Source organism: Tauraco erythrolophus, chromosome 4, assembly GCF_009769465.1.
Source record: "Tauraco erythrolophus isolate bTauEry1 chromosome 4, bTauEry1.pri, whole genome shotgun sequence".
Taxonomy (NCBI): domain Eukaryota; kingdom Metazoa; phylum Chordata; class Aves; order Musophagiformes; family Musophagidae; genus Tauraco; species Tauraco erythrolophus.
This window is the reverse complement of record NC_141468.1, coordinates 24,534,619-24,559,700: the sequence shown is the minus strand read 5'-3', so window position 1 is coordinate 24,559,700 and position 25,082 is coordinate 24,534,619. Positions and strand designations below refer to the sequence as shown.

At 40.3% G+C, this 25,082-nt stretch overlaps 1 protein-coding gene across 1 annotated transcript in view; it reads right to left on the bottom strand.

The window, feature by feature from the left end:
* The window catches only part of GRM8 (glutamate metabotropic receptor 8), a 381,588-nt gene extending 356,904 nt beyond the window's left edge, over positions 1–24,684 (bottom strand). Inside the window, exon 1 of the mRNA XM_086609724.1 lies at positions 24,175–24,684. Coding sequence (XP_086465850.1) covers positions 24,175–24,684 — 510 coding nt within the window. The remainder of the gene's footprint in view (positions 1–24,174) is intronic.
* Between the last annotated feature and the right edge of the window lie 398 nt (positions 24,685–25,082).

Sequence of the window (25,082 nt, the reverse complement as noted above, 5' to 3'; positions counted from 1 at the left end):
ATATTATCATTTTTATTATTACTATCAGACAGAAGTAAACCAAAAATAATCCCATGTGTTCTAAGATATGTGGATTTTAATTCACTCGCTCTCTCTCTCTTTACTGCTGTAGCTATGTCACCATTTCCATCCTCTCTCTCTTCTGCTTATTTGAATCTACCTTGCCCAGAAAATACAGACCAAATCCTTCAGCATGGTCCTGTGACATTCACCCTTTCCTTCCAACTGCCACTCAGCAAGTGAATGATGACAACTAGAATTTCAGCACTGGACTCATCTGATAGCCGAAATCCCTATGAATTCCCATTCCTCTAAAAGAGAGGCAGCATCTTCGGCTTATGCCCTTTCCTAAGCCACCAGACGAACACAGTAAGGCTGAAAGGAGATGAAAGCAAGTACTTTCAAAGTCCCTTCACATGTTCCAAATACCTGAGGCTCCCACACTATTTCCAGAGCTGCCAGCCCTTTATAGCACAACCCTTGGCAGTGACAGAGCATTCCCAGACATGTCAAATGACCTTACTGAATCAACCGGTAAGTGCAACTTTCTAGGGACATCACCAAGCAGTGAGATCAGAAGGGATGTTAGAAGTACGTGAGGATATCGGCAAGGAAGCTATCTTCTGGCTGCCAACGTGTTTGCTTATTAAGAGTGTGAAACTCCAAACCTTTGCCAGTGATAGTCCCCATCAACTGCAGTATCCCTGAAATGCCATGCTTACAAATTTGTCTCAAGAGCACAGAAACTATCTATTCAGAATTACTCACAAGTTAACGAGCGCCTTTATTTTTAAGTCAATACAGAGGGTCTTTAAGTGGTCTGTCTCACTCCCTGCCTGTTGCAAATCTGATTTCACTGTTCCATTCCGCAATGATTTTGGCACACATGAATTGTAGGTCAAATGCCTTAAAACTGATGTTTTCTGATTTTTTTCTAATTTGTTCTACTGAAGCCGGTTGACAGCTCAGCCCAAGCAGTTGCCATCAGATAATAGAGCACTCTAGACAGAGAATACCTGAATGAATTTTTTTCAGGTACTTAGCAGGTCAGGTAGTCTATCAAATTGGGTAATTCAAAAACTATTTTTACCTTAATGGATCTGTTTTAAATGTGCACAGCCAAGGTCAGCACATTAAGATGAATTTCTAATGTTCATGGAAGGAGAAAATATTTTTGGAACTTAAACTTTTCCCCTAAGACAACAGAAACTAAAGTTCCTCTTTATTAACTAATATAGAAATATTTGAAAGGATGCAAGGATACCCATTTCCCGTCTGACCAGGATGCCCAAAGAATAATAACAGATTTTGTAAGACAACACATGTACTAGCTAACAAGGCACAAAGCTTTTTGTACTTCTAGTATGATTCCAGTGGTTACTGGCCTGACACTTTGGATATAGACTTTTGCAAATTCAAGCATCATACCAAACATAAATCACCCACAGAGGCCTCTGCAGTTCTTCTGATAGTAGCACATTAGAAAACAACCATATTGGGTCAAACCAATGATCTGTCTTTGACAGTGGCCAGTAACAAATGCCTCAGGAAGGAGCATGATAAACAGCACATCTTCTGCTTTTCCATCTTAAGAGACGGTCTCAGACTAAGCTATTACAGGGATTAAAAGATTTTTGGCAAGACCAAGGGGACATACACTGCATTTTGCTTGACTTCCACTAATGACTTTTAAACTCCAGTTTTGAAGACCTAGCTAAAAAAGAAATGTCCGTTTTGCCTTCTTGAGACCAAATCCTTATGGAAATCAAATTCACACATACACAGGAAAGATCACTAGCTAAGCTCTACCTAATTGAGCGATTAAAGTTTCCTTTCATGAAGCCCTGATTCGATCTTCCTATATATATATCTCAAGCAATTATTTATTTGGAATACTGTAACTGTACTACCTTCATTACAGAGTGGACATTTACTTGTTTCAATACAATTACTGTAACCAGTAAGTTAATGTAAGCTCATAACAGAGATGCCATCATTACATAGATTTATGAGAAGAGCATTAAACATAAAATTGAGGTAATTGCCTGTGTGCTGCCAGGCTATTTTGCCAGTTAATATAAATAATATCATTCTCAGCATGAGCCACCAGAAGGACATCATCCTTAAAACTAATTCCTCACCTGCCACTGTCAGAAATTTTCACTATAAACTTGATGAAGAATGTGTTGCTAAGTGTTGCTGATAATCATATATTACCAGGGAAAGGTGGTTACCTCGAGTACCTCAAACAATCTGTTGTTTTGGTATGTTACCACATAAAATTGATTTAATGCTGCAATTTTCCATTTCTCTCTGGAGCACAGGCTGCTAATTTATTAGTCATGTATATTGAAATTTCTCCTTTTTTCTATTCATGTATAAATTTCCATAAGCAAACTGAGCAGATAGTATTTTCCTTGGTTTATTTTTAAAACTTGGAAAAATAAATCACATGTGAAATTCTGCTACTCATGCTAATGAAATGGGTCCTACAAAGCAAGCAAAAGTTAAAAGCCAGACAGAAGATCTGAGATAGGAAATGTTGGTACACGAGAAAAAAGACTTATGTATTTTCTTTGTTTATGTCAGCAAATAAAAAGTTAAACAGAAATACCAATAAGGATTAAGTAGAAGGAGTTTTTTTCTTTTTTTTCAAAAAAAAATGCAATAGTTTATTTGAATGGCTGCTACAGTAAATATTTTAATTTTTATTCAAATTTAACTTCTGACTTCTTTTTTATTTTTTTGCATTTTTCAACAGAAAAAATGAACTGTATGTCTGAGACAGAGATTCTGGAGATTTTTGACTGCCAACACTTGCACAAAAGCAAAAGCAGGCCCCCTAGCACTCAGGAATGCTCATCTTTGACCCATCTCCTCTTTACCCACCAGGCTGACTGTTTATCAGAGGTCTTTACGAGTCCACCAAATCTCACCATAAAGTGTAAACACTGATGTAACTGAACAAAAGAGATTTAAAAGCCTATCATACACCAGTGCCGCTGAGTTTTCTGACATACAAGGTCATGGCCTGAACAGGATCACTAGCATGCTCTCACTCATGGTGGGATCTGTATGTTAGCATGTACAGATGAACACAGGACTTGTTTCACACACTTTTTAAAAGCAGTAATATTGAGGCATACTACGAGTATAGTTGAGAAAGACCTCAAAGAGCTGAAAAACTAATAAGTATGATGGCAAATTACTCCACGCTTGATTGCTCTGCAGCCAATTCCAGTGGTGCAATGTACTTTAAAACCCAACAGCTTTTAGGAGAATAACTAAAGAATAATGAATAGGCTATGTTAAAGCTAAGGATTCCCAAAGCAAGTTTTGTTTGTTCCAATAAAGCTCATGGTACTAGAAAAGGTCTGGTATTATTATCTTACAGGGAATGGACTAAGACAGCAACATTAATAATACTCCTTGCCTTGTAAAAGAAAGTTGCGGAGGGACCATGATTTTTGCAAACAATCCCCTCTTCCCGTGGCCCTGCACACACCAGAAACCTTCCAGGTGAAATGAATACTAATCAAAGAAGATGTTGATAGCTTTTTCAAGAACAGCACCTATGCTACTCTTGAATATATCCAATAAATGCAGAAAATTTCAGGGCAACTAACTTTCTGAACACTAGTACATATGCTCAAGACAGCAGAGAAGATGTGGTGAAGAAAACACTAAGCATTGGAGTTTGTATCTTGTTATTTCATGCCATCCTTCATAGTATTGCGTTTGGTTATAAACAAGTGCACTTTCTGTGTATTTGGGGAAATGGAGTGTTTCCAGCCTGAAAAGACATTTCAAGTGCAAAGAAGCCAAGACTTTAGCTGTCTGAAAGTCAAGCAGAAGAGATAGATTTCAGGTAACGAATGCTTTCCAGCCAATTAATCTTTTAAACAGTTCTCTGGCTCAGGACCCTGCAGGCCACAAAATTGCAGTAGTAAGTTAGTATTTCTCGCATGCTGGTTCCAGGTTGAAAGAGATGTGCCTTCCATCCTCAGCCTCCTGCTGAACTAGCAATGGTACCAACATTACCATACCCTGACAATTTTGCCTTCTATCCACCGATCTTTCAAGAACATATATTCTATGCCAGAAGACTAATTTTCAGATATTCTTCACAACTATTTTTTCTCAACTTCGTTTTTGCTACTCATCTTTAGGATCAAAGAAGAAACTAAGCAGTAGCTATTCTCCTAATCTCGTGATAAACTACCAAGTTTTTGATCAGGCTCTCTACAGGACAATTTTAGCAAAGACTTCTGGATAAAGTAAGTATTTGCTCAATTATTTTTTTTTTTTAGTTACAGAGCCAGGATTTTATATCGCACTGTACAGAGCGTGAATAATCTTGACCCATGAATCCCATTTCTTTTTACTCAGTGTGTATATCTTTAAATGGCTTGGGTGACTGAATTAACAGGAAAACAATAAATTTGAATGATACAACTGGTATCAGCTTTCTAAGCTGATAACAAGAATGTAAGATAGCACAACGGAACGCTTAGTACAAAGTGAAGAGCACCTTTGCATGAACAGTATGTTGAACAGAGGACAAGGTGGCTCAGACAGTACATCTGTAGCTTAACCACAAGGCCATCCCCTAAGGCAACTGCAAAATACCAGCACACGGGCCTGAGGAGCCTGCCAATGAGGCAAGTGCTCCTGATGCAGAAGTGTGTTGTTTCTGGGGCTTATGATCAAACAAAGGAAGAGTAAAACAAGAAATGCAAAGTAATATATGAAAACACACCCCGATTTCATTATCCTGCTGTTAGGGGATGAAGAAAAACTGTTAGTTAGAATGTTACAAAATGTAGGTTTTAAAGTTTCGGGTTTTTTAGTAATGACAGTATAATTTTAAGAAACTGAACTTTTAGCATCTAATTTCTTCATTAAGACTTGTGAAGAGAGAGACATTGATCAATGAGGCTGCAAACTATTGTGCATGAGGTAGAGTAAGTTACATAGATGATATAACAGCTAGCTGTTTCAGTGGTTATTATTCCCCTGAAAATAAATGTTTGATCTTGGGGCTTCTGTAGATTAACAATACAATTGACAGATTATACAACCACTAATATCCCAAAAAAGACACAACAAACGTACCCCTCCTCCCCTTCCCTAGGAGAGAACTGCAATGGTACCGACCACTTCTAATGATTTTCAGAGTCTGTCCGTTCACTGCACACTCGAACAGAAGTGAAGCACTTGTTTGTTGAACTCACCGACCCCATTCTCCCAGTTCCTTGCTAAAGAGACCATGCAAACTTGCTGTGATTTGTCAGTAGGTTTCCTCCCCTGACACAGTCTTATTTCCTCACCTTTCCCAGGCAGTTTTCTCACCCACCCTCCACGGAGGCCATCAGAGAGCTCCTGGCAAATACAGAGGTTTCAGCTCCCAACAGCATACTCTGTTTATGCCTCACCGATAATCCAAGAAAATCTTACAAACAAGCTGGATGTTTTAAAAGGTTCAAGGAAAACTGGCTGCAACAACCCCCCAGTTTCTGGCTCATAATGAGGAAAGGAGAGCCCAGAAGGGCCGTAGACAAGCACTGTCAATTTGGGGAGGAAACATTTCTTTCACTGAATTGGGTATTGGCATAAGAGCAGTATCAGTGGTAGTTAGTGGAGAAGGACCCATGAACCTTCCTTCCCATCTTCGAGCAAAAGCTTATCCAGACAAAAGCTAAGCTACCACTGGTGTGTTAATATGAAGAACTGAACTAAATATATATATATATATATATATATATATATATGATGGTCTTATTAAATACAGTAAGGTCAGAGCTACCTCAGCACCTCACAGAATGACTTGTGAGGTATACAAAAGTCAATGCTGTTAGCTTTACAACTCAAAATCTTGCTAAAAAGATAATCAGGTTTATTTGCCAAGACCTATTTTCCATCTCTGCATGTGGGCTGGCATTCCTGATACTTTCATTCTACATTAATACCGTTTTATATCAGCTGTTGCATTATTTTGCCCCTGGCAGGGACTAGTTGCCAGAATTGCTTTTTTCTTTCCCCTTTTCAAAATATTGGCTTATTCTAGTTCTCAGATTTCCCTGGCAGTGTTCACAGAGAAAAGGACTGCTTAGCAGGAGGGATAAGGCAGACACGGAGTCTCAGGGGTAATGCTGACAACAGGAAATAAAAATCAATTTTACAATCTACACAATATTAGCAACCCCACTGCCTTCTAGGTACTGCGGTAAGACACGGGCTGTGGAAGATCCCAGCCAGGAGTCTGAGTGCCCAGCCTGCTCCCATGCTCCCCTCTGCAGCTTTGCCCAGCAAATACAGCTCATCGGCCTTGGGGATACTTCACCCAGCATGCCCAGCCTCACTCCTCTTTTTCTGCTCCTCTTCCTAGCAGGATCTCAAGCCAACAAAATCCCAGCTCTCTAAGGCTTGCGCCTTTTCACTCACTTTTCTAATTCCAATTACGTCAAATGCTAACACACAGTATAAATAGGTGAAAAGGACTGCTGCTATATTAATCTTTTGTGGGAAATTAATAAGAATAAGGGAGCATGATAAACCCCTACACAACCACGTGTGCAAAATGTTACTGAAAATTAAGTGTTAACTATATGTATGCACCTGATCCTTTGCTTTGCCAACATGTAATAACTGGAAAGTATCTGCAGACGTGCTGATAGCGCTACTCAGGTATGTTCTGACTGTCTTACTGACAGAAAGGTTTTAATGAAATAAATGTCAAGATGACTTCTTGGATAACTGCTTACACTAGGATTTGATCTCTTGTTTATACTTGCTTGATATCCATAAATTACAGCGTATGTTTCAGAAGCATGTAATTACTCTTGTCATTCTGGGTGTTAGGTTTGAAAGCACTGCAGACAAAATGCGCAGTGATAGATGGCCAGCTCAGCCACCATTTACAGCAAGTTACATCATTTTCCAAAAACACACGTACCACTGTAAAATGATCAAAGATATATGGAAGTTATGTTACTTTTGGGTTTACAAGTTCTTAGCAGCAGTAGAATTTTACTAACTTCACCTTTCTGTTGGTGCCTACTTGATAACCCTTTGCTTAAAAATACATTAAATGATGTTAAGCTTTTCTAGGACAAGTCTGTAGTTGCATTTCGCGATTTGCAGCATTACTATCAGGGGTTGTTTCCTTGCTTGTTAGAAAGAATTTTTGAGTCACTCGTATGATTATCAGCCATACCAAAGTGCTACACTGGCCTGCATGATGAAAAGATCAAAGTATTTCTTTCACATTTTTCTAAGGTAGCAATAAATGTTTCTTAATTTACACCATTCTGCAATGCTTTCCAGCAGTAACCAAAAGAAGAGGAAACTTGAATGTACTGTTTTGCACTAAACTTCCATGAGTCACTTAATCATAGAATCATAGAATCATAGAATGGTTAGGGCTGGAAGGGACCTTCAAAGGTCATCTAGTCCAACCCCCCTGCAAGGAACAGGGATATCTCCAACTAGATCAGGTTGCTCAGGGCCTTGTCCAACCTGGCCTTGAACGTCTCCAGGGATGGAGCATCCACCACCTCTCTGGGCAACCTGTTCCAGTGTTCTACCACTCTCATGGTAAAAAATTTTTTCCTAATATCCAACCTGAACCTACCTCCCTCTATTTTAAAACCGTTACCCCTTGTCCTATCATAACTGGCCCTCCTGAACAGCCTCTCCCCATCTTTCCTGTAGGCCCCCTTGAGGTACTGGAAGACCGCTATAAGGTCACCCCGGAGCCTCCTCTTCTCCAGGCTGAACAGCCCCAACTCTTTCAGCCTGTCCTCATAGGAAAGGTGCTCCAGCCCTCTTATCATCTTCGTGGCCCTCCTCTGGACCCTCTCCAACTGGTCCATGTCCTTCTTATGTTGGGGACTCCAGAACTGGACGCAGTACTCCAAGTGAGGTCTCACGAGGGCAGAGTAGAGGGGGAGAATCACCTCCCTCGACCTGCTGGCCACGCTCCTCTTGATGCAGCCCAGGACGCGGTTGGCCTTCTGGGCCGCAAGAGCACATTGCCGGCTCATATTGAGCTTCTCGTCCACCAGTACTCCCAAGTCCTTCTCCTCAGGGCTGCTGTCGATCCATTCACCACCCAGTCTGTATTTATGCCTGGGATTGCCACGACCCAGATGTAGGACCTTGCATTTGGCCTGGTTAAACTTCATGAGGTTGGTACGGGCCCACCTCTCCAGCCTGTCGAGGTCCCTCTGGATGGCATCCCTCCCTTCCAGCGTGTCGACGGCACCACACAGCTTGGTGTCATCGGCGAACTTGCTGAGGGTGCACTCCATGCCACTGTCCACGTCACCGACAAAGATGTTGAAGAGGGCCGGGCCCAACACGGACCCCTGAGGGACGCCACTCGTGACCGGTCTCCACTTGGACATTGAGCCGTTGACCACTACTCTCTGAGTGCGGCCATTGAGCCAATTCCTTATCCACCGAGTGGTCCATCCATCAAACCCATGACTCTCTAGTTTAGAGAGAAGAATGTCGTGCGGGACAGTGTCAAAAGCTTTGCCCATAAACCAGCATCAGACGTTCTCATTGCTACGGATGAAAATTGAGCCTATGCCCATGAGAGGACATTTGGACCAGGGTCCTGAGATCTCCTTCCTGTAAAGCCAACATTCAGCTGCTGCAGGCTTTCCTGGCGCAAAGGACAACCTGCCACTGTAGGCAAGGTGGATGGTTTTTAACTTAACTGGCTTAGGGTAGGCTGCTCCAGCATATCAAAGGACACACATGGCTGGGTTTTGTAAACCAAAGCAAAGTCCCTATTTGATACATGGCCAGATAAAATTTGATGCTAATAGTAGCATGTGCACAAGCTGGTCTGAGGCGTAGGACAACTCTACCTCTCGTGAAGTACAGCCCCTTTGATCTCACGATATTGCATTTTTCAAGTCCTCAGGCGCCCTGGTGCACTGCCCAGGGGTGGCACTGGGGCTGCGGAGCACCGACTGCTGACAAGTCTGAGGCTCCTGACATGATTTTCTGTTCTCCTTGGCATGTGATACAGAGCAGGGAATGCAGAACTCAGCTCTTACAGAGGGAGAATAAAGATGTATGTGATCTTTCTTAACAACTTTTTTCCCCTTAATCTTTTCAACAGAAGCTTTTAGTAAAATCAGTGAGATTCATGTATATTGACATTGAACTCCATAACTCAATTTTTTTCAGTCAGTGGATCTTAAAAATATCCCAATTAAAGTCATAACTACTGTATTGTCTCATTATGACTTGCAGAAAATGTTGGTTGTATACTGCCCTTGCCTTCTCCAGCCCTTCCCACATCCTGAGCCTTCAGTTAAGAAATGCCACAGACTTAACTGTTTAGAAAGTCTTGTATATTAGATTTGGGGAAAAAAGCTTCCATCATAGTCCAGTTATTTTAATTTTATTTGTCCATTTGGCATTATTTTTATGGTTCATTTTCTGTGTGTTTTAATATTTTAATGGTCTTTAGTGTACTATAGGGAGGCACCTGGAGCACTGCTGTAAATAGGAACCGTAAAGTAAAATACAACATTATTTATTATTATGGTATCAGTCTGCCTAAATAACTATAGTATCCACAATATTCACAATAGCCTGAAGAAATAAAGAATGACAAATATCACTGTCAATAGCTGCTCTGGGAGTGTCCTCCAATTTTCTGTATTCAAAACAAAAATCCCTACAGTCCTTCTATAAAGTCCCATGTGTAAAACAAATCAAAAGTAATTGCAAGCCTTTATGTCAAGGATAGAAACCATGTATATTTTATAAGAGTATGTAAATAAGACAGTTCATGGCAATGGTTTTGCACTGCAGAGATATCAGCCTTAGATACTGAAGGACCTCCTTGGCATTCAGACATTTCAGAAGTGAGATGGTCAGTACTATATAGCAGTAGGTGGTAAGAAATTCCTAGCCTTTGGAAGTCATTGTCTTTGTCTATGATTGATGAACATAAATCGGCACTTTCAGAAGTCAACTTGCACTCCAGACTCATGGGGGATGAATCAGACATTGATATGAATACAGGGGTCTGTCCTTGAGGTCTGTGTTAAACTAGGCAGCTGGAGACCAGGTCAGACGAATCTTGTGTTACCATCCTGGCCAAGACTTTCAAACTTCATCTTAAAGATAAAAGCTTGGAAATCCATGGCTAAAGCATCTAAATTAATGTTTCAGTATTCAAATGTGCTTTTCTGTGAGGTCTCCCCATGGCATTCAGCAGGACTTCTTTAAATGTTTTCTGTTGATTCTGGTCTCAGTCACCATGTATCTGTCATTTTTTTGTAATTAATCCTCCTAATCAACAAGTATGTTCCAAAAGGAAAAATGAGGCTGTAGTAGCTGCCTGTATTATACTTAATAGCCTGGTGGTTAGAGTAGTCAGCTGGGAACAACTAACCATTGAGTTATAGGGTTTTTGGACATGAAAGTCTCTCCTGCTGAAGCTGTTCATGTTTTCATAAACAATTAAGCTTCCATTAGACCCGCCTGAGAGTAATTCACTGTGCAGTCCAGTATTCAGTAAGGAACAGGGATAGGTAAGTTCAGATCATTGCTCTAATGAATGTTTAATGAATTCTAGCATAGATGAAATAAAATGTTCCCATTGTGAAAGCTTATCAGCAGTGAATAGACAGCATCTGGCAACAGCAGCGTTAACTTGCGTACAGCTGTTCAGAGGGAGAAGAGCGGGAAGTTTTCAAAGAATCAGATGCACAATTACAGGCCTGTTGTGACAAAGGTTCTGAGATTAGAGCTCTTCAGGGAAAACCCTGCACACAGGAGACTGGTGGGATAAGGCCTGTTCTGGCAGAAGGAAAAGTCACGGGTGGAAGTTCATGGAAGCTAAATTATACAGAGTGCCTCAGCGTCCCAGCGAAGGAGTACACTTCTGCACGGCTCTCATCCTCTGTGATCATAACTTAATTTTACTATAAAGCAGTTTTTTCTGTTGTTGTAGGGACTGGAGTTGAGCTGTCCCATCTCCTAAACCATATTTGATTCCCTGTTCTGAATCGAAAAGGAAGAATTTGCCCAGGAGCCTTGTGTAAGTCATGAGTAAACACGCTGTGATAAGAAAAGGGACACAACTACTCAATGAATGGTACCCAAGACCGGCATTTCAAACCTACCACTTTTTTTTAAATTATAACATTTCCAAAATAGAAATAAAATATTTTGTTTCATGTGGAATAAAAGTTAGCCTTTAACGCAAACCAAAACATTTTGGAGAGCTTTCCTCAACAAAATAAAACAAAAAACCTGATGAAATAAAGAAGCCTTCAAATCCCAATTCAACATGATCGTTTTGGTTCAGATTAAAATGAATGTTTATTTTCAGTTCAGCTGTCAAACTGACTAATTATTTGCACAGCCTTGCTCACAATATTGTATTCATGCTTTGAGTATATTAAAAACAACTGAAAAGGAGAATATTTAAAAATACGAATCACCTTTTCTGAAAGGTGTGGAAAGCCCTGATCCACTCCTGGTAAACAGATGAGGCGGTTATTTGCCACACAGCTGCCAGAAGTTGCATTATTCGTAGGGATTTTTACTCAAGCTGCCCATAAGCAAACAAACTTTTAATGAAATCAGCATGAAAAATGAAACCAAAAAATAATGGTTCCTGAGATACCAAGAAATAAACTGGAATAACTGTCAGCTAGCAAGTCTTTTACAAAACGGATTTGACTGTCGCTCTTCTCAAGCATTTAAGAACGAAAAAAATCCACTCAGCTAATTAGAACATACATTTGCACACACCTGTCTTCATTTTGTTTTATCCTACACTCCTTAGTTTCATGATTTGTCGTAAGAATGGCAGACTTCCATTTTTCCCAGTCACTTCAATATAGATTCTATAGATGAGTTTTAACAATTTTAATTTTAAGGGGTAATAACCCAAATAGTTTTGCCTGACTCTGGGGCTCTCTTTCTTTGACTGTCATGGTTTCCTAATGGGGATGTACAGCCTCTGATTGCAGGTCAGGCAGGTTTCACCACTTGCTCCAGAGACTGATGACTTGCATATTTAAATCATACAGTAGTTGGATAATCCCCTTTCACAGCAAAACCCAGGGGAGGGAACTATGTAAGAGGATACAAGGAATCCCTCGTTAAGAACTAGCTATCTGAGGTACTTATACGCCCCCACCCCTCACTCTTATATCTGATTATCGAGGAGCCTTTATATTCACAAATCCCTTCAGGCACAGAAGTGCTATAACCAGGGAAGCAGGGGCGGGGGACCCTGGACTTCAGTCCTCCAGAGTCGCTTGGGCTCCGAGCTCCGCGGGCATCAGCCATCAGGCTGAGGATTCAGTTCTGCGTGACTGGCCCAAGGTCACGGAGAAAATCGGTGGCGAAGCAAGACAAAGGATGTAAGGCTTCAATGGGCACCAGCAGGCAGCGAGGGCAGTCTGTCGCACTCAGACAAAGCCTTGCAGCTTGCCATTGAGCCCAGTGATTATGTGACCCATCCCAAAAATACCCTGCATTTTCATCAGCTTTTTACATCTTTACTCTCATTCTCTCCTGCATGCCAGAAACAAACATTAATTACGCAGAAAGGCAATAAAGTAAGCAAAACTTGAACGGTGAATCTTCATTCCTGAAGAACAAGTCCTTTGCTATTCAGCCTAAAAATACAAATAAGGAGAGAAAAAAAGAAAAATACGAGCTTTGAAACTTGGCAGGAACGGCAGGAAATCATACCTTGAGTCACAGGGCACCCTCAGCATCTGTTCCAACTGCAAGCTTCTCACACTCCCGTATACAGCACAGCTACCCTCCCTTCATATTCCAGTCCCTGATGCTAGCCCTACAGATATTATTCTTTCTCTGCATTACATCTTGTCTCAAATACTTCACATATCCAGTTTCCAAAATGCTATTCACTTGGTACTGGGGACGTGAACTGGCTCACAGATCATGAATTTTTGCTGTTCAGAAGATCCTTGGCAAAACAGTTCCCAGTGGGCTGAAACAACAGCTCTGACTGCATTTAGATTTTGCAAGTGGAATTGTTCGTAAAATGCACAAAAAAAGAAATGCTGGTTAATAAGATAAATGTTTACACTTAAACTTTCAAAGGGCATCATCAAATCTGTCCAACAAAGAAGATACAAACACTTTTTTTTTCTCTCACGTTTCATGCTTTCTAGTAGCCTTTACTTTCATTACAGACACTTCAGTTCTGCCTGAACTGAGCACAAAGAGAATCAGTCCTTTAATCCTCGGGACAATACATATTTTCTTCACACTTCGGAAAGTAAATATAGCAGCTGGTAACTTTTAAATCCTGTGCTTTGTTATGCAAGGGATAGCAAACAGAACCCTCAAAGTTAGGGAGTGGAAAACACTGGCTATTTTACCTAGATCATTTTCCCACTGATACAAAAATGTGTATTTTTTTATACTTCTATGCAATCTAATTTTCGGAAAGCTAGGAAGTAGGAAATTTGGTATTTCTCCTATCCTGAACAAATGGATTAACTTTTAGACAACGTACAATAGAATACTTCTTGGCAATATTTTTTTCTGATAGTCAACCTGTATTTTCCCTCCTGAATCAATATCCTAGCTATACATCTGTGCTACTAACTCCTCTTCATCAGTAAAATGTGAAGTGCTATTTTTGTAGTTAGTCCAAATTATAAACGCTACTCTGCAGAGGCATACCTGCAGTGATCAGATTGCCAGGTCCCCCAAGATCAATACTGTCCCACAGAAACAAACCATCTCTCTTCCAGCTGAGCATATCTGTATCTCTTTGCAAACTGAGACCAAAAGAGCATCACCATGATCATATCTGAAAATGCCATGACGCAATAGTTGAGGACCCACATCTGCTTTTCCTACACACCTGTTGAACTCTCATACTGGAATAGAAAGCCTACTGACAGTAATACCAACGGGATGCAATTTTGCATGGACACAGGACATTTTTTCCCTCTGGATAAATCCAGTTTTACAGCAGTATAGTTCTCTGGTTTCCCTGGAATTCATTGCTTTCCCAGGGATTCTTCCTCATTTGAATGAGACTAAGTGCCACAAAAATCGGACTCCATTTCCTTTGTGAGTAAACAGAATTCAACAAGCAGGTCCTATCCAGCTAGCTACAGAAGAATGTAGTCACTTATGCTACTTGTCTGCTGTTCCTGAACTCGGCAGAAGCCAGCTATCTGAATCATAAAAAAAGTCATGCCCCTGCAGCAAGCCTTCTGCAGTCCTGGGATTCCCAGGCCTCCACATTTTCCATTCAGTGTACAATACCAGCCTGTTTGTCTCTTTCTGCAGGACATGTTTTTGTTTGGTCCCAGACACTATAGTGATGAGCATAATCTAAATCCCCAGGATTTTTTATGTTGCTCTTAAAGATAAATGAGTTCCTTGTTTCGGATTACCAAGATACATTCTCTTCTCCAACAGCACTCTCATGAAAAGTTGTTTGGCTACAGACTACAGCCAATGAATTTATAGTAATATAATAACACAGTAAACAATACACATGTGAAAAAGCCCACATTTACCCCTCCCTTCTATTATTAGCCAGTATGTATTGTCTTCTATAGCAGTGCTTCTCGACATTTTATCTTATGCTCCACTTCACTTAATTATCTTTAACATATCATCCAAACAGGCAAGTCCTTGAGACCTCCTGTGACTTCATCCGCATTCGTATGGTACCCCTTCTAGACGAGTGAGTCCTTGTCTAGGTGACAGTCCTCAAGGAATTCAGCTCTTCTGGAAGAGGACTTCCTTGTTTCAGTATTATTGATAAAATCGAAGTGTATTCACGGCACCAAAAGAAATAAGAAGAGTAAGAAAGCCAGCCCTTTCTTCAGCTCTTTTCTTGGGCTTTGCTTTAGAAGTGTCAGGCCAGGAGAACTATTGCAAGATCCACAGCCTCTTTGAAATGCTTCTCTGAAGAACAGCCTAAATATAACTGTGGTGATAACTTTTCACTAAGACCTTAATATTTCATAGGACTTTACAAACAAAAACCAAAGAAAATTTATCTGAATAAGAGTAACACTCACCGTGGGGGATCAGTGCTACCATAATGCAATGGAGTTGCCTGACAAAATTTTACCCAGCCTGGAAGAAGACTGTAATGGCATTTTAAACGTGACAGAGCCACTATCAGAATAAAAAGCTAATGAAAGTTCTTAGGAGCTTTCTGTAGAGCGATACCCAAAATGGGCTACTTTAAGTTTATAGAAGAGCCATGTGCATAAATGTATCAGAGAAGAAGGAATAAAGATTCTGATTCTGCCTCTACAAATACTGCTGCTACGCAACTAAATGCTGCAGGCACCTCCTACAAAAGAACATAAGCCAAAACTCAAAATATGAATTATTCCAGCTCAGAGAAATCACTTTTGCTCCTGTTCCACAGTCCCAAGCTATAAAAGAAATACAATAGGAAGAGAGCTCTCACAATACCATGGCATATCCCAGTATTGCTATCAGAAATAATTTATTTCAGAGAAGAGTTAGAGCCAGGTATCTATCTGAAGTGCCAGACAAGAAATGCTACAGTGAGGTAAAATGGAGAGACTCTTGTCCCTTTAGGGCTCAATCTCTCAACAAGCATTTCCCTTATTTTCTGTTATCCCCACAGATAGGTCCCGCTCATAAGTCACCCAAACTCCAGTTCTTTCTCCTGCTGACTCACTCATCTTCACAACCCACAGAAACTGAGCTCCAGTCAGAGCCTTCCTTATTCAGTATGTCTGGAAAAAAATTTGTTTGGAGACTACAGAATTAAATATTCCATTTAAAAATAATGGGGACAGTGGTCAAAAAGTAGCTTTTCTTTAGGTAAAAAGACAGGAAAATAGAGTTGGGGCAGAGAAAAGGAAGAGAAAAGGAGGTGACTAAGATACCTCCCGCAGGAAAGTGAGGAAGGAGTTAAGAAAGTGATGCTGCCCTTGCAGGTGTTTGAAATCTTCTCATAAATGTATACAGAGCCACCTCTCACTTCCATGCAAGGCTTCCAAAGCCATCCAGCGAGAAGAGGTTCTCTCTGGTGAAAGTGCAAGCACAGATCAACCCATCCTCTTTCTGTAAACATGAAAGATGCATCCACACTCACAGACCTGATCCAGTCCCCTCTGAAAGCATTTCACTCTCTCTGTTGAGGACACAGGCAGCCAAGGGCAAACAGCCTCCTAATTTAAGGCCTCACTTAAATGCTTAATTGTCCTGTCAGAAGGATAGGGGACATATTATCTTGCTTTTCTGATCTGGGAGCATATGTAGATCCCAGCCCAGAGGAGCATTTTGCTCTTGGCTATTTAATTCGTTCATGTGGAATTAGTGTCCTTCAGTAAGACTTTTGTTTGGATGACTATTTTTCTCTGATAAATGCTAGCAAACACAAGCATATACATTGAAGCACTGTAAAACAGTTTAATCCTAAAAGCACAATGTGCTTTAGGGGAAATAATGAGGATGGAAATACATAAACCCACAAAATCTACCAGTTGGCTGTAACACACAATAGTGCCTGGTTTCTGATGGCAGGCAGAATGCAGGACTATTCATATTGCACAGCTGTCATTGTACTGAAACAATTATCCACTGAGGGGAAAAAAAAAAAAGTCTTAATTTAATTCTCATCGTGGCTAATAAAACTAACATTTCTGTACTAAAACACCAAAACAGCATCAATGATCCTTGCAGTGTCTTGGTTTCCCTTCAGCGTGACGTAGGAGCAGAGGAGCTCTGTCCTGAGAAATCAGCAATGATGTCTACGCTGGTAAATTCCATCATTTCAGAGCACATCCCTCAGCACCAGCTCAGCTGCCTCCACCACTAGACCATCCGGATGGTCCATAGCTCAGCCACGATTTGTGCCAAGCAAGTCTCCCAGTTTCCAGACAAGCTTCAGAAGTCAGCACGGGTCAGGAATCATTCCCTCCCAGTAATCTGCATGTAGCCCCACAATTTGAGGGAATAAAGGAGTTTATGCTACAGATGTGGATTGGCTGTGTCAACCAGCCTCAGTGACAGAGAACTATGCCAGGTACATTTTCTTTACTAGCAGACATGTAAAAAGTGCCTCCTGTTAACACCAGATCTTTTTAAAAAGCCCACTGCAGAGTTTGTGTTTCTGTGTGTAAGTTGGCCCTTGCTGAACTGCGAGACTCCTCTCAGCCTTTTCATATTCTCATTTGCGAAATTACAACTGATAGCTATATTAATATAGGTAGTATTTAACAAATAACTCAGGAGGCTCTGTCACATACGAACAACCCTGATACAGTGGTAGGAGCTCAGCAAAACTTCAGCCATGAAAGGATGAAATTACTGTCTCCGCATACGCAGTTTCCTTCATGTGAGGGAAAAATGTGTGCATATATATATATATATAGTCCCAGCTGTCCTCGGGGAAGTGGAAAGAAAATCAGACCGTTGGTCTTTAACGGCTACAGTCTCTTTGTAAGGTGTTCACATACTGTGGCTGTGGAACGACATAAAAACCTCGACATTTTAGCTTCAGTTGACCTACAAAAACAGAGGAGACATCTCAAACCGTTTAAAAACGTTAATCAAGCTTCCAAGCTTCCAATTGTTCCTGTGAAATGATTAAACACAATCAAATCGAAATGACAAAAGAGAAGCACAAAAAGGTCAAGAGATGCTTCTAAAGCCTTGTAGTAAACTAATGACAAACATGGAAATTAATACAGAAAACCAGATTGCCCCTTTGCTCTAACCACTAGTTATAACTCCGTCCAGGAATGGGAGAAAACTAAAAATATTAGATCTTCAGAGGAATATTTAAGGAACTAATACACTGTAAAATACTAAATGAATGCATCAAGTTGCTTTTGTACTCCCCTGCCTCAAGCAGCTTAGCACAAATAAAATTTGATGCTAATCAGTCCTAGCAGTTTTCACAGAATCTGAAAACCTATTATTTCCTCTGGCTGCAACTAAAAAATTTCCCAACTGTTTCATTATTGATACTTGCAAAGTATATGTTGTACTTATAATTTTATCTTGGTGTTGACCTGGCATTTGGCTCTCTTGACCGTAACACTTTTAGTCTGGTACTGGCAGAAGAATCATGGTTGAATTAAAGGGTTTTTTGCATAATCAGGTATCTACTGCCATGGAAATATAAAGAGAGATGAATGTTGTTTCTATGTAAGAGAAGCTGAATTACGAAAAAACAGAAAAAGTAGAATGATTGTAACAGTATTTTCCCGCCAATAACGAGACAAGATGCTCAGGCACTAAACAGATATGTGCTTGTAATAAGCTACAAAAAACACTGTAAAATTAAATGGGATGTATTGGCAATGGCTTCCTTTTATAATTAAAAATGATTCAGAAAGTGAAAATATTATCTAGAACAAAAGTAAAACAAATCTGTTCATCTTAAGAGCTGATTTCAAAATGTTTCAGTCGTCTTCTCCCTACTAACAACAATTTTTCTTCACACTTCACACAAGATTTTCTGCATATAATTTAACTACAAAAAAAAAAAATCATCCTATTTCAAATTTCAAATGCTGTGCCGCAGAAAGTGTTAATGACAAATGTTTCATGACACAGTGAACAGAAAATTGACATGTTTTAATCAGTGTAGCACATTTTTTATTAATGAATACCAATATATTGAGTAAAATTCTTGTGCCCGTTCTTCACTTCTTAAAAAGCGTATGGTAAAACTCTTCCGTTATGGAAAGGCCCTGCAGTCAGACATGGAACAGACTGACTCTTGCGTCCCCGTAGAGCCTCTGAAGTCAGTAATGCTCATGAGGTGCAAAAATTTCTGTAAATATAGCCAGGGTCAGGATCTGTGTCTGGTTCAGGTTGCCTCACAAAAGTATGTATGTGCACTCTGAAATTACGTGGTAAAATGTTCTTACTTTTTATTTACATCATATTCCCTTCAATCATCAGATGCCTTCTGTTGCCACAATTAAATACATAGCCCTGCCTTTATGTTCAGCAAGGCTTGGCTCTGTACAATGGCAACTCCCTCGTTTCCGAGAGGCCTTTCTGCTGTTCTGTGCAGGTCCGGAACACAAGACAGCAAGAGTGCCGAATGGCAGCCAGACAAAGACCTGCAACAGAGCCTAAAAAAGCATCATCCAGGTGCAGCCCTCGTAGCTGTGCAAGGATACCAGCCAAAGATATATGCTGAAACCCAAAATGAGGCAAGGAAACAATCAAAGCAAATAAACAAAATGCTTAGGGAGCTAATGCGTTCACTTTCAGATTTTGGATGGTTGCACATAAAGTGGAAACCGTAACTCCATCACGGCATTTGTACTTCTACTTCTGAAGAGGTAAATGTGTATGAAATGTATAAGGCAAATGTGCATGAAGTGAATATTAGTCCCTCCAGACAGCAGCTATTTAAGTGGATTAGAGTGGTTCAGCAAGAAGAGAATTTGACCAAAAAGAGGAAATAAATCATTTAGTCTTGGGAAAAGAGGAGAAAACAGAAGGCAAGGCAAGGCAAATGGCAAGGTGAAGCAAGGCAAGGAAAGGAATAAAACTGTCAATATTTTGGCTTTATATGCATGTATACAAATATATACATAAAAGCTTAAGATCACAATTCACTGAGCGTACTGTCCACCCGTCTCAATTCACATGCAAACCATCATCCCTATGCTGCTCCCAGTGTGACATTGGCTAGAAGATGTGTGAAGGTGACAGATGGAGTGCACCAAGGAGTTCAGAAATAGCATGAGGTTTTTAGATGGGAGGACACTAGCATAAACAAACCTCTCTCTTTTTTTCAGGGCATTTTAACCGTTGATACAAGTTATTCAGACATTAAATAAGCAGAAGCTTTGAATAGAGGGAACATAATACATGAAGTGAGCTAAGTTACAGAGTTTCTTGTTTCCTCCAGGCCAAGTTCTGAGGGACCAGGAACAGCCCAAATGTGTGTGAGAGTCACACAAAGAAGCTAAAGGATACCACCTGGCTGTGCCTAAGCACCTTACAGGAAGCCAAAATTTCAGTGAGACAAAGCCAGGGAAGGGTGTAAGAGTAAGATTTTGAGTGATCCAGTTGATAGAAAAGTTGCCTTTGCGCTAGTGAGAGCTGGCCAGCTGGGGCAGCCAGCCCCTCAAGCAGTAGATCCTACCAGCCAAACAGAAAGTAACTTGATAGCAAGATATCCAGACTGAAAAAAATCCAAAAGCCAAACAATGTCACCTTCTGTTAGCCAGAGGAAAGAGCAGCACCTGGTACACCAGAAGAAAGGAAAGAGGCTGGCTTGTGTCTGTCTGTCATATTTCTACATTCACTGCCATGGGAAATGCTAAAAAACTGTCAAGGCCTTGAATGCACCGCTGGGTTCTGCAACATTCTCCTTTCCCCACACCTGGATTTGGCTCCATGTGTTCAAGGTTATCTCCAGTATGGTGCAGATATGTGACCCTGCATCAGCCAAGACAAACAGCTAAGTTGTCAGGAAGAGTCATGAGAAGCCTCACCAGGACTCCTATCCACCTTCTTTGCTCAGCAGCTGCATTTCAGCTCAGGTCCTTGCCCTGGGCTGCTGCTTGAGCTATACTGCTGGTGTGTACCTTGCTGATCACAACCTTGCCTTTCTGACCATGACCTTGCCTTGCTGACCTGACTTCCTGGCTGACCTTGGACCTGCCTCACTACTATGGACTTGTCCAGCAATCACTGGACTGTTGGCTGAACCTAGTTACACTGATGGACCTGTTTTGTTCTTCCCGTTCAGGTGAGGTTGTGAGACAACTGCCCTTCTTGCCTTGCTGTCCCCTTGGCTCTTGTCTCAATTTCCGTAGTGAAGCAGCCCACTCCTGACGTTCTCTGAAAAAAACAACTTAAAATGATGGGCCAGCAATTTCAAGTGGGGATAACCTGTCCTGAGATTCACGAAGAAATGTTTAAGTGGGTAGCTACTGCATTACTACCTAGCACAGACCTGCTGTGCTCACCTCTGAAGATCTTCTCCTTCTTCCACTGTATTTGCAGCTACACCACCTCCAAGTTCTGAAAGTTTAATAAGCAACTGTTTCACACAATCTTTTTTGCACCAAGGTCCAGAGTAGCATCAGACAAAAAACAGACTCCTTACAATAATCAGGGAATAACAGGTCCACTTTCAAACAGTTAATTCTTTGAATGAGTGTTTCCTGTTTATAAAGTGCCCCTGAAAGTTCTAAAACCAACAACAGGTGCAATTCAGGCTGTCAAAATTTAGACCTTAATGTTTTGGACCTACTAAGGGCAGAAAATCACCAGCTACATGGTGATGAGCCTGGAAATTATAAAAGGAGAAAAGACAGAGAAGAATTCAAGATGAGCCATTTGACCAGGAGAAAGGCTATAAATCAAGGTCATTTACTGTAGTTCCCTTCTTCCCCTCTTCTCATGAAAACAGTAAGATAAAAAGATACCAAGACTATCAATCAGTTTATGCTATCCACCAGATCATTAGATAGGACTATTGACCTATATGTTTTATGTTGCAAAATCAATAAAAGAAAGAAAAAAATTGCAAGAAAAAGAAAAATAGCAGCACAAAAATCCAAGCTGCTGAGCATACTACTTCTTAGGCTTTGTTTGCATATTAACAGTGAGTGATATAATATACTTCTCACAATTTCATCATAGATTAACATTTCACTGGATAACAATGTTCTCAAAAAATACGTAGTCCTGACATTTAAGAACTTCAGAGTAGATATTAAAGCAATACTGAACTTCAAATTACAGGTTCAACTTGCCAAATAGAACTGTTAGACAGAAATATGGATGAACCACGCTTATCCAGTTATGATGAAAACAGCCGTTTGCATGATGATGATCACTGACTTCAACGAAAATACAGGCATTTACACCAGCTGAGTGCCCAGGCTTGACATATACCAAGATACAGTAAACACAATTTCATACGTGGAACCTTTGTAAGCATGGACCAAGGTCTGGTCCTCAGCTGCAGAGCTGTGGGGATGCATCAGCTAAGAGTGTCAGTCCATCTCTTGATCCAAGTACAACTCAGACTGGATTATACTTCTATATTTCTGGCAAATGACCCTTAATTTCCTAATCCTCTTGACTATAACCACTGTGAATGGTTTCTATGGTGCTGCTAACTGAGGGCCCTATCCAGAAGCCTTTACTCATGCAGAAATAACAGATCTACTTCTGACAGGAAGGCGTAAGAACAGACTTCAGATGCAGGTCCAACATCAGACATTAAAGGGTATAATTTGTCATTTTTTACATTATTAAGAATATTTGTGCAGGATCTATAATTAAAACTAAAAGACATGTCTCCTCCTTTTGCCAGCAGCTGTGTTACATCAATTAAATGGGTAAATAAGATCTTTCCCCAGAGGGGGTATCACGTGACCCTCTATTGATTAAGACTGCAGTACAACGTTATTTGCAATCTTATTGCATAATGGAAATCAGGAGGTAGCTGTCATGGTTTCAGAAGACAAATTGCTGCTATCTTAGACAATTCATAGGCCTCTTTCCTTCTTGCTGTTAATTCACAGTTAATGCATGTCTTACAAGGCTTAGTTTCTTAAATCAGTCTACGGCACTGTATTCAACTCAAAACTGGGTCTAAGTCGTAATCTACGTGGCCCTGCATTGTGATGGGTATTAAAGTGACCGTTCCATCTGTCATTATTTCAGAACTATGCATTATTTAATAGGGTAACACAACTTCAAAAAAAGGATGTGAAATTTAAAACAGACACCTTCTGCAACATGCATAATTGTTCTCAGGAAAGACAGGCCTCCCCCACCAGGCATGGCTCCAGAGGTGCTCTCCATATAGAACATCTTTAAGTCTTAGCTCAGTTTTGTGTACTTGATTTTCACAAGCAAACCATATAGCTTGAACAACTCCACTATTCTCAAACCTGTGCAGTACATGCAGCTAGGGATCAGTTTTGAGATTGTAATGAACACCTAACCACAACCCAGCAGACACTTGCTCCTTCACTGAACTGTAAATCCATCATTAACGCCCTTCATGGGAGAACCAGAGGGAAGGACAAAAATCTCCATTTAAATGACTGAAACACTCTTTGCTAATTTGAGAAACTTTCAAAAAAATAAAGCCAATCTTTCCTTACTACTGATCAATCTCTCAGTTACAACAATTAGAAAGCAAGTGCAACATTTTTGAAAATACATAACAGCAATATTTAACATTACTGGAATCCTTGCCATCAAAGTCAAAGAAATAGTCTTTAAGTGGTCTTCAGTGGTTATGAAGTTGTAGGACATAAGACAAGATTTCTGAATGGAAGCAATGAGTCTGAATAAGAGTGGGTGGTAGGACAGTAATAGATTCAGACAAAAGTTACAGTCATTTTGTGTGTAGAAAAAAGTGCTCAACTTACCATCATCTGTTTGCCATTGCACAGGATTAAAAATCAAATGTCTGCTGCCTGATCTGTTCCAGCTAAGTTGATTGATTAAAATGTGTTCATCTTCCCATCTAACTTAGCAAGTTTAAAAGCGGCAGGTTTACTTTTCCATTATTTATAAAGTCAGAGCTTAATAAAGTACATGGAAGAAAATGCCAGTAGAACTGTTGTCCAAAAGTAATCTCTCACAAAGTGATAACAAATCTGGAAAAAAATACCACCTTGTAAAAAAACATGGAGGGGGTTAAGATTTCAAGGAAATCAAAGATATTTCAGTACACATCATTTGGCTAGACATGTACATCAATAGCACTAGATTATTACTGGCATATTTTCCTATTTAGGGAAATTATCTGGTCCTCCTACAAATGGATTTGTGTTTAAACCTTATATTTCATTCTCCTGGAAATTTGAGAAATCAATCTCAATCTAGTCTTGATGAGCATAAAGGCTCAATAAGGAACAAATGTGTGTAGTAAAAAAATAAAGATACAAATTGCTAAAGAATTAAAATGTTCTCTGGTTGCTCAGAACTTCAGAAGAGGCATTTGGCACCTTAGATTACAGTTTGCAATCATTGTGGGTTTGGGTTTTTTTTCCCCTTTGCTTTGAAAGGGCAAACCAGTCATTTCAGATTTCTGAATCTGAAAATTCCTTTCTTTTTTGAAGGTAACACAACACAATCACCTCACTTATTTTATTGTGCTTGAAGTTTAAAAGAAAGATAGAAAATGTTCCTTACCTTAAAAAGTCTTAAAATATTTGCGACCATAATGGACACAGAACTTGCTGCAGCACCTATCACACCTGATATCTTGTCTGGCTTAGTGAAAATAGGTGGGTCACCATTAGCACACTTCACGTCTGAACCATCTTTTTCTATCAATGCTTGCACAAATGTTAAGGACTGCTCCAATGCGTAAGTGTCCCTGGAGCACGTATCAAGGATTCGGACACCTAAGGTGATATTGGTAAGAAGATCGGGGTCTTTATTAATCTGATCAATTGCATACAGCATTGCCTCCAGTCTGTGGATCCCTTTCTCCTTCTTGAGCTCCCCACAAGGCACCCCTCTATCCCCTTTTGCATGGACAGGAAAGAGTCCTCCCAAGATGATGTCCCCATCCAGTCGGATGGAGTGGGCATATTCCTGGCCATGAGTTCTTTGCATCAGGGTGAGTATCCAGTAGAATTTGGCTGTTAACAGGAAGAAACAATGGCAGGAAACTAATCGTTTTCCTTTGTATACCATTTTCTCTGAAGATGTTGTTGTTATCCGGTATCCAGATTTTCTTCTTGCTAAAGGATGAGGTTGACCATTTGAAGCTGCACTTTCTGGAGGCTACCATCAGTGCTCAGTAAGTAATACAGAACCATGCGGCAGGTAGAAAAAAGATCTCAGCAGAAGTACATAAAATGTGTTTCAAAAGAGATGTCCACTGATGTCATGGGTTGATCAGCTTTTCTGAGAGGTGGTTTTCAGTTGCTCTTAATTGGCGGTGAAGTGTAGGGTTGTATGTCTGGTCCTGATGCTAAGAGGACGTCAGTAGCTTATGTCCTTGTATTTTGCCCTGCAGCTGAGGTACTTCTGAAAAAAACAGTGAGAGATACCATTTAGTTCAGCAGTTTTATACCTGTCACATAGCACAT